The sequence below is a fragment of the Lycium barbarum genome, chromosome 6 (genome assembly GCF_019175385.1).
Source record: "Lycium barbarum isolate Lr01 chromosome 6, ASM1917538v2, whole genome shotgun sequence".
NCBI lineage: Eukaryota > Viridiplantae > Streptophyta > Magnoliopsida > Solanales > Solanaceae > Lycium > Lycium barbarum.
This window is the reverse complement of record NC_083342.1, coordinates 130332718-130350504: the sequence shown is the minus strand read 5'-3', so window position 1 is coordinate 130350504 and position 17787 is coordinate 130332718. Positions and strand designations below refer to the sequence as shown.

At 34.1% G+C, this 17787-nt stretch overlaps 2 protein-coding genes across 2 annotated transcripts; one reads left to right on the top strand and one right to left on the bottom strand.

Moving 5' to 3' along the window:
• Window positions 1-2076: 2076 nt before the first annotated feature.
• On the bottom strand, window positions 2077-5827 carry LOC132598961 (probable E3 ubiquitin-protein ligase RHY1A). The gene is made up of 4 exons (XM_060312130.1): window positions 5755-5827; window positions 5422-5668; window positions 3501-3694; window positions 2077-2655 (listed from the first exon to the last, which is right to left on the bottom strand). The coding sequence occupies exons 2-4, from the start codon at window positions 5635-5637 to the stop codon at window positions 2226-2228; spliced, it is 840 nt and encodes a 279-aa protein (XP_060168113.1). The 5' UTR covers window positions 5638-5668; window positions 5755-5827; the 3' UTR covers window positions 2077-2225.
• A 4213-nt stretch (window positions 5828-10040) lies between these two features.
• Window positions 10041-11419, top strand: LOC132598959 (uncharacterized). Its single transcript, XM_060312129.1, has 2 exons — window positions 10041-10195; window positions 10882-11419. The coding sequence occupies exons 1-2, from the start codon at window positions 10140-10142 to the stop codon at window positions 11192-11194; spliced, it is 369 nt and encodes a 122-aa protein (XP_060168112.1). The 5' UTR covers window positions 10041-10139; the 3' UTR covers window positions 11195-11419.
• Window positions 11420-17787: the final 6368 nt, after the last annotated feature.

Genomic DNA, 17787 nt, shown 5'->3' with positions numbered 1-17787 from the left:
ATGAATAGCTTAGATGTGTGGTATTCAATTTGGTGTCTAATTAATTTGGATTCATACAAAAGAAAAATCACTTCGAGGATAAAAAACTTTGTTGTGGTAAAAACAACTTCATTCTTAAGGCTCGAACGAGAGACTGTTGATTAAGAATGGAGTGAAGAGTGATACTTATAATTCCGCCACTAAAATATGATAAATTCTCACACTCAATAAGTCTAAACTCAGTGTGCTTCCCAAAAACCCTATCCAGCTAGCTAGATAGGACTTCCTTCTCATGTCATACTCATACCTAATACAATTGCCGTTTTGCACCTTTGCTTCTCAAAATGGCTGGAATAACACATTAGGATCTGTATGAAAATGAGATCGTCTCACCTTTTTTGAATTATATGGCCAGAATAAAGCCAAACATTTTGCAATTCTGGCCATCTTTTACGAAGCCACTCCCTTTAAAACCATCTGGACCGCTGCTGTCTCAATAATAACTTTGAAATTCCTGCCTGCACCTCTGGGGGTGAGTCTGGTGACTGTTGACTAACAATTTTCCAGGCTTGTGATGCTGCTTCAAAGTACTCTACTTCCCATTAAATTACACTAGTATGTCCACTCATTCACATCTGGAAAAAAACATAATTTTCCAACTCTGGAAAAAATGAATGGCATAACAAGACTTTGTCTAGCCCATGGCACGGGCTGTTGTTCTAAACAAAACTTAGTGGTAAAAGTAGAGAGCCCATTAATTCAACGAAGTATAGGTACGTACCTTGTCCACTCAAGACTCAAGAGTGTCTAAACATTGAAATTGGAATCTGACTAATCCAACAATGATAGTGTTTATTACACGAAACCTAGAGGCATTGGTTTGGCACAAATTATGTTTGTTTATGTTGTTTTCGGCAAAACTCAACCTTGATGAACTCTATTAAGAATGACAAAAAAGATATCAGGTCTAAATATAATTAGCTTATTCTAGCGCTAAGTATAAGTGACTTGGAGCCCCTTTGGGTCAGCTGATTTAAAGTAGCTGATAAGCATAAAAATGATTTAATATATAAGCAGTACGTGTTTGGATAAAAGTATTGAAACTGATAATAAGCAATTGAAGTGTTTGATAAAAAGTGCTGATAAGCCACTTTTTAATTAAAATGACTTAAATACCCTTAAAATTGTTTCCAAGATTTTAAATTCCAGAATATTTAGATACAAAAGATTTTTTCTCAATTTATTTTCAATACAAAATTCATTATATAAGATTATTTTTATAAAACATTTTATGATAAGTTATAACATAATAATTTGATAGTTTGAAAAAAAAATTGTCATTAAAACGCATAGTCAAATAGTACGCAGAATCATGGTATAAAAACAACTAAAATACACAGGCAAAACTTGATTGCTTTTGATGTCGAAGACTGATTTATAATAGCTAAAGCTTTCTCATTCAAGCTTGATTGCTTTTGATGTCGAAAAGTTTCAAACTCTTTGATTGTTTCTTCTTGATGGTAGCCGGCAGAGAGAGTTGCTGGATTTTAAGAGAAGTGAATAGGGAGAGGGGGTGAAAACATGGAGAGAGTTGGGATTTTCATTTAAGGGTTTTGGTGGAACCATGAAATAATATTAAAGATAAAATAATAAAATTCTTAATCAAACCTAAAGTGCTTCTAAACTAAAAAATAATAAATTAGGAATGACCAAATCATGGCTTTGACTTATAAGCACCTGACTCATAAGCACTTTTAACTTTACCAAACGCATAGATAAGCCAAAAAAAAATGCTTATAAGATGATTTGACCCGCTCATAAGCTTTGGCCAAACAGGCTCTTAATGTTTGGCGCTGCCTAATAGCGAAACTAAGGGAAGCGAAATATTTTAAGAATGGCCCATACATTTGTAAGAAAATGTTATTTTCTCTGGTTAGCGAGTTTAAGAAAGATAATATTTCATTGAAATGAGAGGTTTCTCGCCAAGCATCAAATTTGCAATATGGAGCGTCCCAAGGAGAACACAAGTAGTTCCCTTGTTATGGATCTCGCATTCGTCACTTTGTCCAAGATATTTTTTTGGCTGTAAGATCAAAATGACATAAAAACCCATGGTATAAATTATTCGATCGATCCGTTCCTATTCTACTCATTTTATGGAGAACTATCGTTCAAACAGCAAAAAAGTCAAGTCTATCAAAAAAGAACTTCACATCAGAGACCGCCACTCTGGTCAATGGTTGGTTTCACGACCTTTCTTTGGCCCTACAGGAAGTCACATGTATGGCTGCTCGACAGTACGGGCAGTCCCCACAAGTTCGTACCCAGGGTTCTAAGCAACAAGGGTGAAACCTATGTCCACAAGGTAAACATACTAGCTTTTCTCCCTCCAAGAAAGCATCTAGACATATGCTACAGTCAAGAACTGCCCGAGCCTGTGTTTCTTCCTCTCCCTTGTCTGAGTTGCTGAAAACCCCAATATGCAATGAACCCACAGCTTCTTGGCTCAGACCTGGGGGCCTCTTGTTTGTTTCTACCCATGTAAGATCAGGGCTGGGGGTTGTGCCAGCAAGCCACAACGTTGAATCTGTTTCCCAATCACTGGCATCGGCAAGTCCGAAATCACCCTCAAATATGAAGTTGCGATGGGATCTCGTCGGGATCCGGTTACTTCGCCTAGCAGAAGCCAATATCAGCTTTCAATCAACTAGACCATATGCAATACCTTTGAAGTTCCACTTAAATTGACAGTACACATAATGATTTTAAAAAGAAGATTAATTAAAAGTCTCTTTAGTTTAGCATAGAATGACCCACAGAATGCAAGGACCAGGTTTAGCCAACAAAGCACATCCTAAATCAGACAGCTAGACAAACTTTGAATGATATCAAGGGCCAAGGTTCTCATGTCAAATGAAACAGAGGACAAGTGTTCCCAGAATTTAATCATATCATGATAACCACCAAAGCAACTTACAATCACTAGTGAGAAATCAAGCCAACAAGACAACTAGAACGGAAAACCCGTAGACTTGTAAGACAGCTGGTGAATTGACGTCCTAAACACGTCTTTTAATCTCTACAACAAGGAGAGGCATAGAGGAGGAAGGGTCAGTAAAATCAGCTAAACTTCCTACTAAGCACTGAACATCAATGTATAAGAGCAAGACATCCTAATAATCCTATGATAAAAGTCCATTCACTACAGGAGACTAACATCTCCAGTCTTTTTCATCCAAGAAATGCACATTTCAATAATCCTAATGACCCAAACATACTGATTCGAGGAATCAGAAAACTCAAAGATCATCAAGACCCAAGCAACTTCACGTCTGGTTTATCAGAAATATATCCACTTCGAAACGTACTCTTACGCATCTCCGAATTTGTCAAACCAAAAGTTGAATTGTGAACTTACAATATGATAAACTGCAATGGCTTAGCCAAGCAAAATTCATATTATTGGGTTTCATGGATTCAAAATACTGACCAGTTTCGAAAAAGAAGAAAAAAATACCAACCTGTTTCCAGATATAGATACACCTCTCAACCTTTGCAGAAGCCTTTCCCTTGCAAGTAGTACAGCACCAGGGAGCCGCTCACTACCAGAGCTTCCCACTCTATCACGTATCCTGTTATTATTATTTGTTGCATGACTGGCATCTCCTGAAGCAGCCTGGCTACTCCCAGAGTCAAGCGAAACAGAATCACGATCCTAACATGTGAAAAAAGACCAAAATAATTAGCATCAATGTTACAGGTCACCTTCAAAGAATCGAAATCAATCAGAAAAACTAGGTGGTAAGAATTTAAAGCTCCCATCCTACCACATTTTTAACCTAAACTTAGCAATATATTATACTAAACACAAATTGTTGAGAATACACAAATATCACAAACAAAAGGAGCAATATAGTCATGTAACAAAAAAAATGAATTAGCTAAATCTAAATAATTTATCGATCAAATACAAGAGAATCAAGTACATACTTGAACTATGTTATAAATGAAAATAAAAGCTGATGAACGAATTGCTTTGTGTGTGTCGTGTGTGTGTGTGTGTGTGGGGGGGGGGGGGGGGGGGTTGACTTAAGGATATAGCAAATACATAGAAAAAGTACATCAGTGAGCACTTCCTTAGAAAATTACAGGAATCACAGGTCAAGCACCTTATAATCAGGCTAATCCAGAATACAAAAGCAAACATTTACACTCATTCAACAAGGGAGTTAATCTCACAAATGGTTCAACAAATGGCAATAGTGGCTTCAAAATATTGCCACCAGTGGCAGGAATTAATTGGAGAAGGAGAAAAATCTCTTTTGTGACAACTAAAGAGCAATAGATCCATATAAAACTTAGTTGGGCTTCAAGCCTAATTGTTGCTATATTTGTTTTGGTAGGTTTAAGAAAATTAAAGAGATAACTATGTAATTGCACAATAGCTTAACTGTTATTGTTGCATTTACAGCACGTCCCATGTTTTCCAGGATTCATTCTAGCTTGACTAGAGATTTGTATGCCACTGTAACGATAAAAATGAAATCTATAGAACCCTTAGAGTCCTTCTTACAAGACAGATTATTGAGTATTACTATGCAATGGACTCTAAGCAGATGCATACAATTACCCAAGCCTGACTAGTTTGTAATTAACTTGAGACATAGTTGATTGGTTTACTGATAAAAAGCAAAAGAACAGGCAATTATTAATTAGAAACAGAACGGACTTCTTATCATGATCAGTAGTGGAAAGGTAGTATTTTTAATGGCAATGTACACACTCCATACTAGCATGAGAACAAATGCAGATATATATATATGCCAGCAAAAACAAGCATCCCGCCCTAACATTTGCAGCTAGAAAATGTCAAATAATGGCAAAGCAAGTCTGAATCCATGTAATTTATCCTGAAATTCATGAGTCCGTTGTCCATATATTCATCAATAGGTGGGTAGCGTGATAAGGCGTGTACAATATCAATTAAAATTCCATATAATTTCAACGGTCCTTCAGTTAAACTAAACCATTTACTCCCGCCATAAATTATCATATTATCTAAGAAGGTGGTGAACCATTATATATTATCTACATTCAGTGCCCCTGAGGTGTATTTCATGTCTTCACCCTTTCCTTACTTTAACTAACTCAGGCAATAAATTACAGTTACAGGTACAAAGCAATAATTTAAAGAAAAGAAAGGAAAGAATCCACTGAAACAACATCTGGATTAAATTAAATAGCAATTCCAACATTAAATATATGCATGTTGACCCAATGTGACTCAAAATCTCGTCTTTGTACACGCAACTTAGATGCTATCGCCTAATAAAATATGCCAGCGCAATAATTGATAAAGCAACACTTACATTTTTTTTTATATATTATCATCCTACACACATAAACCACCAAAAAGGAAAAAACAAAAATCCATAATCTTACAGGAGGAGGAGGAGGGAAACGTCTAGGGCGGTGAGGAGGGCTGCGCGTGGGTTCACAATTGCTCACATCCACGCGCTCACGGCGGATACTATGGCGGCGATTGTGAGCACCGTGGTTGTGAGATATCCGACCCGAAGATGAATCGGATCCTAATTCCAGATCGCTTCGGCCGTAACGAGACCTTCTAGTGAAGAATAGCTCTGAAGCACTCGTCATACAATTAATTACATACACTTTTCTAATACACCTGCAATAAATGCTTTGAGATATAATGATTACATAAAAAAGAAATGAATAGTTATAGGAATAGGAGGTTTGATTGAAATGACATACCTTAGGAAGAACCCACGAAATGTGGAGGAAAAGCAGCAGAAAGAAGGAGATTAAACAAGTTGGCGGTTACTACAAAAATAAATGGGCTGGGCCTGTTTTACAGCATTGGGATCAGGGCAATTTGCACGAGTGTCCTTGTTCGAGGGTGGTCTTTAATTTTTGACCCTCAAATTGTCTTTAATTTTTATCTTTCGCCTAATACCTCAAGATTCTGGGTTCGAACCCCTAGTCAGTCAAAAAAATAAATAAATCACAAGGCAGATGTTAGGCTTTAAATCAGAGGTTTCGCGAAAACTTTGCCTTGCAATATTTTTTTTTTACTGAGCAGGGATTCGAACTCAGAAACTCGAGATATTTTCGGCCACTTTTTAAGCTAAGAGAAAAAAAATTAAAGACCAGCAATTTGAGGGACAAAAATTAAAGACCAACGCCTTTGAAGGACAAACCACGCAATAAAATGTTGGACCATTGGCACTTATATCCCCCTATTTTGTGCCGGTCTTTAATTTTGTTCCTCGTAACAAATAATTTTTTCGCGGGCTATAGATTTATATTTTCACATAATAATATTCCATAAAGTATGCTCATATGACTAAATAACTTATCTCTGTTAGGCATAAATATTGTTAAAGGACAAAAATTAAATCATTTTGTTTTGCATAGATTGACCTTCAAAGGCGCTAGTCGTTAATTTTTGCCGTTCGTTTAAAAAGTGGCCGAAAATACGTCGAGGTTCTGGATTTGAACCCTGCTCAATAAAAAAAAAAAATCGCAAAGCAAGGCTTCATGCAAATTTCACCTTAAGGCAAAGCTTGCCTTGCAAAATTTTGCAAGGCAGGTTTTTTTTTTTTTTTTTTTTTTTTTTAACTCTACTGAAATTCTACAAAAGTTAGGCTTGCACGAGTAGGCTTAATTTTTCTACGGAAATCTGCCTTGTGATTTTTTTTTTATTGAACCGGGATTCGAACCCAGAACCTTGAGATATTTTAGGCGAAGGACAAAATTAAAGACCAGCAATTTGAGGGGTAAAAATTAAACACCACACCCAAATAAGTGCAATCGTGCAAATTGATAAAATTAAAGACCATTGAAGGGCAAAACTTAAGACCAATCCATTTGAAGGGAAAATCGCACAATTTCTTCTATAAATGTTGAGTTTTTTTTTGTCAAAAAAAAAAAAAGTCGAGTTGTCGGTTTCTTCGTCTCCGTCCTTTTTCTTTCTGTTCAAAATAAATTTTATGGAAAAGGATAAAAAATATCCTTAACAAATGAAAAATAACTCACAAATACCCTCATCCACCTATTAGTCTAAAAGTACTCCAATCTATTCTTTTGGATCAAGAATATCCCTCAAACTAACACCCTAAATCTAATTTTGTTTGTCAATATACAAAAAATCACGTGACTTTTTATGATTTGTCATTTAGTTTAGAAATTAAAACGCACCCACTTTTAAAACCAAATCTGCTAACCCGCTTAATGTGACCCCTTTTCTATAGAAAGTTTTGGTTCTCGTTGATTCGGTGTAATTAACCTTCAATTATTTAGAATATGTATTTTTGTCCTTTTATGTAAAATATATATATTATATCAACCGCATATCGCGCGGACACTAATACTAATAGTATATATTATCACAAGGAAGCACAGTAGGTGTTCGATTTGATCATTTCTCATTCTCTGAACCTTTTGCTGTCCTATTGTAGTGATGTAAGTCATTTTTTGCCCTTAATCTATGTTGTTTGAACTCTTTAAACATGTTGATAGATGTATGTTGAATTTTTCAAAAATAATACATACAGTTTTTGAGAATTTATGTATGATAACATTTTTGAAAAATCCGAACCATACGATGATTAATTTAGTTACCTAGTTAATCTTATGTTTTTCTCTCGTCCAGAGTTTCTCCAGTGATTTACCAATTTCCATAGTTGCATCACTTGCATCTAGTTCAGCTACCTTTATTGCACAGGAATGAGATACGTGTCGATTTTTAACCCCAAAACAGAACGACAATAAGGTTGGGGTTTTGGTTCTTTACTGCAAAAAGTATAATTTTGTTGCCATTAAATCTTTATTCGAATTCTACACTCAATCGAATTCAAATCCATATTAGATAAATACGGCGAGGAATTTCTATAGCAGCATCCTTATATAACAATACTTTATTATAACAGACAATTTTTTTTTTGGAACTAAATTTTTATACTATACTTTACCTCTCTATAAGAGTGTTTATCTATAACAACAATAATCATTTTTATAACGGTACATCTTTGTAAAATTTCCCTCTATATCAACTATGTATGCGGTAAAAACCGGATCAACTTGTGTTCGATGGGAACTGGAGTAAAAGATGGAGCCGACCGAAATAAGATTTAAAGTGGGTAAGGTCTTAACCACCGGCGGGGACGAAAACCGAGGGGTCGCGAACACATTCAACTCTGCCTCAACACCGAGGGTATCAGAAAACCTGAGCCTAAAGAGCACACTCGATGTAGGCTCGGATAATCAGTTATGGAGTAGGCCACGCGTCATCTAACCGTTCCGCCACTTGCGCTGACAACAGTACGGGTGTCAGACCGTACGGACTAGCCTTATCCATTTTAGGGTTTTTTAGAAAGACTTTTTCTACATTGTACTAGGGCCCATTTATTATCACCCGTAAATAGAGGGCTATCCCTTCTCTTTTTAGGTTAGCTTTTACTATTCAGCAGATTGTAATCAACAAAGTAACGTAAATATTTCCTCAAGTATTTTGGCTCGGTTATAAGAAGCTCCTCCCAGATCGGACCAATTCGCAGCATTTGTTAACTTTTCTTCTCTAGTTTCCATAGCTAATGTTTGCTAATACATATCATTACTTATTCGTTACTATCCTATATTATAGTTAAATCTATCCATAGATCTTATCCACCACTTACAAATTTAATTGTTATCCACTATTTGGGGGTAAACAAACTATCTTCTATTTTGGTAATATAATAATTAATCATCTTTATAGAAATACAATCTCTAACATTAAAAAATAATAGGTCTAGAGATTTCAACCAAATATTTTGATACTTTAATATATTATGATAAAGAATATTATATTTATATATATTTTTATCAATAAAGATTTCTCTTCTTTATACAAAGTATGATTAAACTTAGGATTTGACATCTTTTTTGCTTATAACAACAAAAAATTATTTAAATGTAAATCGTTATAAGTGTATAACAGTCATTCAGTACAACAGACAAAAAATTTCGAATATTTAATATTTTTATCATTACATGTTTTCCTTATAGTATTTGATTTGAGAATAATAATACACAATAATAAAGGGTGACATGGTTGATGGATTCTACCTAGTACCAGACAGCCATATTCGTGAAAGAATAGTACATGTTCTTCTTATGTATTTTAAAGGACAAAATCCTCTCTATCTCCATCCTCTCTTGGTGCTGCCACTGGGTATCCGCGTATCAAAAGTAAAGGCCTTAATTAGTCTCTACTTCTACTCATATTTGATAGAAGAGTTAATACTACTACTAGTATTTTTGGTCCTTCATTAATTGATAAATTTTGAGTTTGGTTCTTGTGATATAGTATGATTTAGTATATTTAATCTTCAATTATTTAGAATGTGTATGTTTTGTTCCTTTATGTAATATATATATATATATATATATATATATATATATATATATATATATATATATATATATATATATATATATACCTGTGTGTTATGTTATGATTTTAGTGTTACTACACATTTGACGATAATATAGCTTTAAAGATATATACACTGCAAACATAACATGACACACACGTAATTACGTGATCATAGTAAATTTGTGAATATTTACAAGCAAATGAATTAAAAGTGCACATTTCAATTAATTGAAAGTTAAATGTAGCTAGTCGGATATACAAGGATTAAAATAAAAATTAACCAATAACTTAAGGACCAAGAGCATTATTAACCCTTGACAGAATAATACATCCATCATGCTATCCCATGTACAGAAAAAATATGATTTGTCATCTCAATATCTTTTCAAGTAAAGAGACTTACGTTCACGTTCGAACATGTAGTAATCAACACACGAGAGGCTAAAATGAAAGATTAAGAAGATAAGAAGAAAAAGAATTACGTTAAACTTCTTTATCATTGACAATAAAATTTGTTTAGGGGATTACGCATAAGTATATAGAGAAGTAGCTTTGCTTTTTTCTTTTTCTCTTTTAATTCACTTTTTCGAGGTTTTTAAGATTTGCAAACTTCCTTATAACAGAATCATATTCTCCTCCTATATATAAAGGCCTAAACCCCTACAAAGGTTGCATTGTTACACTTTCAAGTTTCTAGTTTGGTTTATCAGCCGAAGCCTATATGAATATGAGTGCAGCTGGAATCATTACGTTTTCACAGAAACTACGAATAATTAGGTAATTGGAGTGTTGTTTCGAGTTCTCTCAATTAATTGGCTTACTTAGTTTTATTTTGCCCCTAATAATGCTTCTTAGTTAGTGGTACTCTTAGATTTAAAATTTTAAATCATTTACAAATGCTAGCAGGACTTATATCATCCGCGATTTCACAAATTTTCACAAAAAAAAAAAAAAAAGATTTAATTTCTCAAGTGTTCTTCCACAAATAAAATTCACAAAAAACCATTTGCCCACACTAAACTAATTCTTGTCACTACTACAAAATGAATTTGATAAAAAAAAAATCATTAAATTTGACCAAAAAGCCAAGTAGGCGTGCCAAATAATTAAGTCAAAATGCCAATGTGTAGTTTTCTTCGCCAACAAGCAGAGCCAACTATTTACCCACTTAGCTATTCCTACGTTTAAAAAAAAAAAGAGTTGAACTTAGCTATGAAATTGTCGTTAATCTGTCGCAAAAAATTAAAGATTGTTGGTAAAAGAGTTTTTTTTTTGAAATTTTACCACTAAATTAAATAGGATTAGAGGCGACTTTTGCTATTTAGCTATAAAATTTGTCCGTCGCTAATCCTTATTTTTTAGTAGTCATAAAATCTACTAGAACCGTTTACTTAGAACATATGGCTAAATCATATCTTTTGTAGTACATACTAGTGACTAAAAAGTTAGAATGATTGATGCAGGTCACAGAAAGTGTACCAAATTAAACGTCAGATGAGCACGTTTTCGAGGTGGTGTGAAAGTGACGACAAAGCTGAGATATGGAGGAACGAGAAGGAAGAGGAGGAGATAAAGAAAGGGGAGTGGTGGGTGCCACATCATCGAACAGGGATATATTTTCCAATAGGGCAAGAAAGGGTGATGGATGACATACCAAATGGTGCAGCCTCTCTTCCTCAGACTTATTGGATAAGGAGTGAAGATGGTGTTGACAAACCCGACCCGGATTTTCCCAATATTGCCCATGACATTACTAATTATAGGCAACGTTATTGAAAGTAGCTATCTACTACTTAATTAGATAAAGAGGAAATCTCTTTAGATTTCGGATCGTCCAAAAATAACTAGTGCACTTGGTGTTGCAGTAATACTACTACTAATAAATAAGATAAGTGGCAGTTGCTCGTTGTAGATTGGGGCCTACGTCCAATCTATCTATCTATATATATATATAAAGCAGGGCATTAGACCTGCCACGTGACATGCTTTTTTGGCCTCAAATGCTATTTATCTTTTTTGTCATTTTTTAGCTAATTTCTCACTTATTTCGTTACTTAAAAAAACAAATCCCTTAATTACAACAGGAAACAACCGAAACGGCATCACAGAGAATTTAAAGAGTTGTAACCCTCTCCCGCGAAACCGAAACGACTCTCAAGTCCAAAGCCTAATAAACTGTCGCTATTCACCCTAAAACCTTCAGGCTTTCTGATTCCAAAAGCACCAAGGCTGAAATAAAATCAACGGACGGAGAATCAATCGTTGTTGAAAAGCTTCATGTTTGATTGGTTTTTCAATCGGAAAACTTCTACATGTTTTTGAAAAGGAGTCTTCTTTACACCTAGAGGATTTGCCCTTGACAAATGTTTATACGTCAGGTGATTGTCAGGTTATTTACTTTCTCCTGAAGATTTAAAAGAGTTAGTCTTTTTATGACGGTAATTGTTAGATTATTTACTTTCTCCTGAAGATTTAAAAGAGTTAGTCTTGACAAATGTTTATACGTCAGGTGATTGTCAGGTTATTTACTTTCTCCTGAAGATTTAAAAGAGTTAGTCTTTTTATGACTCTTTTAATCAGAAAAATGCTTAGAGATTAGAAGCGGGCCTGTTAACTTTCATAATGACTGGACTACAAGGTTAAAGTCTGCGAAAATGATTAAACAATTGGTATATTAAATGTTTATATACTATTTATGATGGCAAGAAACAAAGCACGCAACTACCACTTGAGTTGAGTTGGAAGTTCTTTAGAGTTACAAAATTTAATTGCAGAATTTGAAGTGTTCTGGACAATTAAACCTTCAAAGGGTTGTTGGGGTTTTGGGTGTGCTGGAGTAGTAATCGTGTGCATCAAAGGTTGTTGGGATTTTGATTTCTCATTTTCTTTTATGGTTGATGCAACGGGTTGTATTTGTCTTAACTTCTAATATTCCTCACCTGAAGATATCTACATATAGTATCGAATGATTTAGTTTGGCTCTACCGGGAGGACAAAATATGAGTCGGCTGCTTTTAATGATTTGGAAAACAGCTATTTCGATGGCTACTTGAAATTCCAACAGTAAGTTTCTTGACTATAACATCTTAACATTCTTTATTAATTGATTGATATAAACTTTTTCCACAATTGATTACTACAAATAGATGGGGTTAGTTTTTCACTTTTTCTCACTTATTCTGTCCAGATGTTGAGTTCACGTATTTATAATTAATTATATATATAGACTTTCTTTATTGAGTCTTGAACTCGAAATAAGTTTATGAGAGATCTTCCCTATATCTTGCCGTAGATAATTCAGTTTGGTATTTGTTTGAATTCTGGTCGAGGGCACTGTTTTCATCAAGATGAAAATTTAGTCTTCTTCAAAATGTTGGGACTGGTGGAGTGAGAGAGGTTGATGTGATCTTTATTTTCTGGAGTTGTTTCGATTATTGCAGCAGTTACAGTAACATGGTACTATAAGATTTTCCTGGCCATTTTATTCTTAGAGAGCACATGATGTGGTATTTCTCTTCTTTGCCATCCACTTCCACCATTTCTGTTTGAGTGCAAAATCTTATATGTGCATATACCAAAAAGATTTTCTAATTAAAGTCACAAGAAGTTTGGTGCAAAGCCAGGAACGCAGTAATTCTCAAATCTCAATGCAACTGGACAAGTGTTGTTTGCAAGTCATGTCAGTGCAGGCGCGGCGGAACATCATGGTAGCGTTACCTATGCGAGACTCAAAGCAGCATTATTATATTCAAATAGTACTAGGCGTAGCATGAAAAATATAAGCGAAGGAAATTATTGGTGACGGTATACGACTTAGCTTATGGTAATGTGTTAAGAACTTAGCTTGACTTTCTCGTAGCTTTTTGAAATTTAGTTCAATGCTTTTTTCTTACTAATAATTACCCATGGTACAAAGCCCAGGGGCGGACCCACTAGTAAATTTTGGGTGCTCCAGCACCCATTGAACTCAGTCATGGAGTGTATAGCTGTATAGAAAATATAAAGGAAACAGATATAAATAGTTAATAGAGCACCCATGAAGTGATAAGTCTGATAGGTAATTTGGTTAGGGGAGGGTACTGGAGGCTTTGTTACTAAAGGGTCAAGAGTTCAAACCTCACTAGGAACTTTATTTTTTTTAAATGCTAGATTATTTTTTCTTCTCTATTATTATCAAGCACCCCGAACTCAAAATTCTGGGTCCGCCACTGACAAAGCCTCACCGGTAAAACTTTCGGTAAAACTTTTTTGCTTGACATGACATTTGCACGGTATTTTTGGATTTAGACACCACATTAGCAACAATTTTATATTGGTGGTTCTCATCATGGCTAAACACCACTCTTGTAGTGCCTTTCTTTAGCCAAAAAACCTGGTTTTATTTTCCATTTCTTTTTTGGCCTTTTTCTTATCATTTTTCTCAATTATTTCACTTTAAAAAGTCAACTTCAAAACTCACACCTCTTAATAACTTACCAAACCTTTATGTTCATAACCCCCAATTATTTAAAGGAAAATTTCATAAATATACAATTGAGACACTTACATTGCAAAAAGATAGCTCAAAACTTACATTACAAAGCTCTAACCCAAAACTCCCCTCTTCTCCCCCCTCTCTCCACTGCCTCCTCCTTTTTCGTTTTTTTTTTTTTTTTTTTTGGAGTTAACCATTGCCTCCTTTTTTTAAATTTTTTTTTTTAATAGAGTATTATAATCATATACCCATATACACCCATATACAATATTATATAACATTGTAATCCATATACTCATATACAATATTATACAAAATTTATAATCCATATACCCATATACATTCATACACACCTATAAACAAATATTATACACCCATATACAATATTATAACCCTTATATCCATATACACATATGCACCCGTATGCAATATTATACACCCATATACAATATTATAACTCATATACAATATTATACAGTAAAATACACCCATATACAATATTATAACCCATATATCCATATACACCTATATACAATATTATACACCCATATACACTAATATACACCCATATATAGTCATCGTCGGAGTTCCGTTCTCCGGCGTATACACCTATATACATCGACATACACTCATATACACTCATATACACCCATATACAATCATCACCGGAGTTTCCATTCTCCGGCGAACTCCAACACCATCAAAGAACCAACTGTTCAAGAGAAGGGAACTTAAAAAAAAAAAGTGGGAAGGAGAGAGGAAGAAGAAGAAGAAGTGAGAAACCCACTGAATACCGGTAAACAATGTATCAATCTTGTATAATAGTGTATAAGAGATGTTTATACACCCATATATACTATTATAGAAGAAGAAGAAGAAGAAGAAGAAGAAGAAAAAGAAGAATTCCACCAAATACATATAAACAATGTATCAATCTTGTATAATAGTGTATAAAGGTGTTTATACACGCCTACACGCTATTATACAATATTATACAAATGAATCGTATCAATGGAGTTTCACGTGTTCTTCTTCTTCCTTGAACTTCTTTTGAAATTTAATTCAAATCTAACTCAAATCTGCTCCAAATCACTTCAAATTTAAGTTTTGAACTCTTGTTGACGTTTCCAATCAATTAGAACAACACCCAATCAAGTTTCCAAGCAAACCCAGCAACATTTATTTCAAAAATAATCTCAAATTTCACATCTGAGTTTAACTTTCAAACTCAAAATCTATGATACGGCCCAAACTTAAAGCTTAATCTCTTCAATGGAGTTTTCTTTTTAATCAATCAAATTTCAAATATGAGAAACTTGAGCTCCATCAATGGAGGTTTTCTGATTTTTTTCAGTAGCATATGAGATTCAGGGAAAGTTTTAAACAACTTGGGATAGTGGAGATCTTCACAAAAAGACAGAGAGATGGCTGCAAATGAGATTTTGGAGTGAAGTCCTCTGAAGCTTAGATGCAATAGCCGTAGAATTGTTGGGCTTAGAGAAGGAAAGAAAGTTTAAGTTACACGCAAAGTGGGTCAAATAGTGTAAGAAAGTAAAATATGGGCATAATTTGTTAGCATTGTTGCCCCAATTGATATACAGTGTAATTAATTCATTATTTAATGTGCAAGTTTATGACTCCTTAAAATCACACCAAGATAAGTATTTTTATTCTAATAAATTTGTTTCTTTGCCGTGTTGGCTATCCTGATTTTTTATAGTGCAATAGCAGTGGCTATATGGCAAAGGTGATCAATTTTCTATTTACTGGTTTCTTTCTTTAACTTATACGCTCTATGCACATGTACCAATATATGTATTTCGTTCTGATGGCTTAGTTACAAATTGCAGAGTACGGGTCTGAAGGGATGATGTCAAAATAGAGGATGTTTTCAGCTATGAATTTTATTGCTAGAGACCTTTAAACAGGAAAGAAGCAAGTGGATGATGAATATATTGAAGAGCTTACCTTGAAGAGATATGGTAATGGAATCATATCCTCATAGGGTCATGAACATTGTAGATGCTAATTTATTTTCAAGAGATGATGATGATGAACATTTGTTTGTAACAGAGAGTTGTTTGAGATTAGCATTGAATGGAAGAGTTCTTTAAAAGATAATTTCAGTTTTTCTCTTTCTTTTTTTTTTTTTTTTTTTTTTGATAACATCATGTTGATAGTAATATAGTTCTTCCTCTTCATTTCATAATTAATATTCTTTGCAGTTTTCATTTGTATAGTTATTTTCTTTCTTTGGCAGGGTAAATTTTCGTGTCTTCAGAATGTTTTCGGAAGTGGAGCAACGGAAGAAGTCAATGTATGTGTGCATGTTGTTTAAAGGAATATGTATGTACCCTTCTGCAATTATGTGAATTCAATTTTTGACAAGCCTATTGATTGAAGATGAGAATGTAAAATTAATTTGCAGTTTGCATAATACGTTTTAATTTATATGAAAGTTGTTTTTGAATGTATCGAACTGCAGTCCTCAAGCTTTTCATTTTTATACTTGATAAAATTTCTCAAGTTTATTCAGATTTACATAGGTTATTACTTACATAGGATACATCGTCTGTTGGATTTGAATCCTTCTTTTTGCAGTTCTTTCTGATTACACTTACTTTGAGTTCATGTATATGAATGTACTTCGTAGAGAACAAGATAAATGTACTGCAGCTCGAAGTTACAAGACAAAAACTGTGTCAAACCTTTAGGCCAGATCCCGGTAACTGGTAATACTAGTTGTTATAGTGTATTTACATATCCATAAACTAATTAATCCATGCACAACGAATCATTGATATGGTATCTACCGAATTAAGTTTGAAGTTTACATTTAATGGGAAAAGAATTTAATGGTTATACAGGTTTCAGTTAGAGGGGAGCCAGAATTGATGTTCATAGATTCGAAAATTACTCTTTTCAAATTATTTAATTTTAAATTAATATTTTATACATATTTAATGATTTTTTTTAAAAAAATTACAATTTTCTGAATCGAATTTACTGAGCTCGCGAACATCTTCCTTTAAAGTTACGTACATTCGTTATGGCACTTAGAGCCTGTTTGGATGAGCTTATGCCTATAAGCTGTTTTCATTTTTTTTGCACGGATTGTCCTTCTTTTGGGGTGGTCTTTAAATTTTGCCCCTTATATTTGTGTTCTTTAAGTTTTGCCCTTCGCTTGGATACCCGAGGTTCTGGGTTCGAACCCCCGCTCAGGCATAAAATAAAAAAATAATTTCGGAAGGCAGGGCTGAGGGGAGTGTATGCCGGATCCGGCATACAATCCTTAAGGAAAAACTAAAGTTATGCCGGAGGGGGCAGACTTTGCCTTGAGACACACACACACATATATATATATATATATATATATATATATATATATATATATATATATATTTTACTTTTCAAGACAAACTTTTAATTATGCCTTAAGGAAAAGTTCCGCCTTATGGGGCATACTTTTAGTTATGCCTTAACTAAAAGTGTGCCCCATAAAATATAACTAAAAGTGTGAACTTTTTCATAAGACATAACTAAAAGTTTGCCTTAAGGAAAAGTTCTGCCTTATGAGGCATACTTTTGGTTATGCCTTAATTAAAAGTCTGCCCCATAAGGCATAGTTCCTTAAGGAAAAGTTTTGGCCCATAAGGCATAACTAAACTATACCTTGAGGAAAAGTTATGCCCCCTCCGGCATAACTTTAGTTTTTCCTTAAGGACTTTATGCCGGATCCGGCATACAATCCCTAAGGAAAAACTAAAGTTATGCCGGAGGGGGCAGATTTTGCCTTGAGACATATATATATATATATATATATATATATATATATATATATATATATTTTTTTTTTTATTTTACTTTTCAAGGCAAACTTTTAATTATGCCTTAA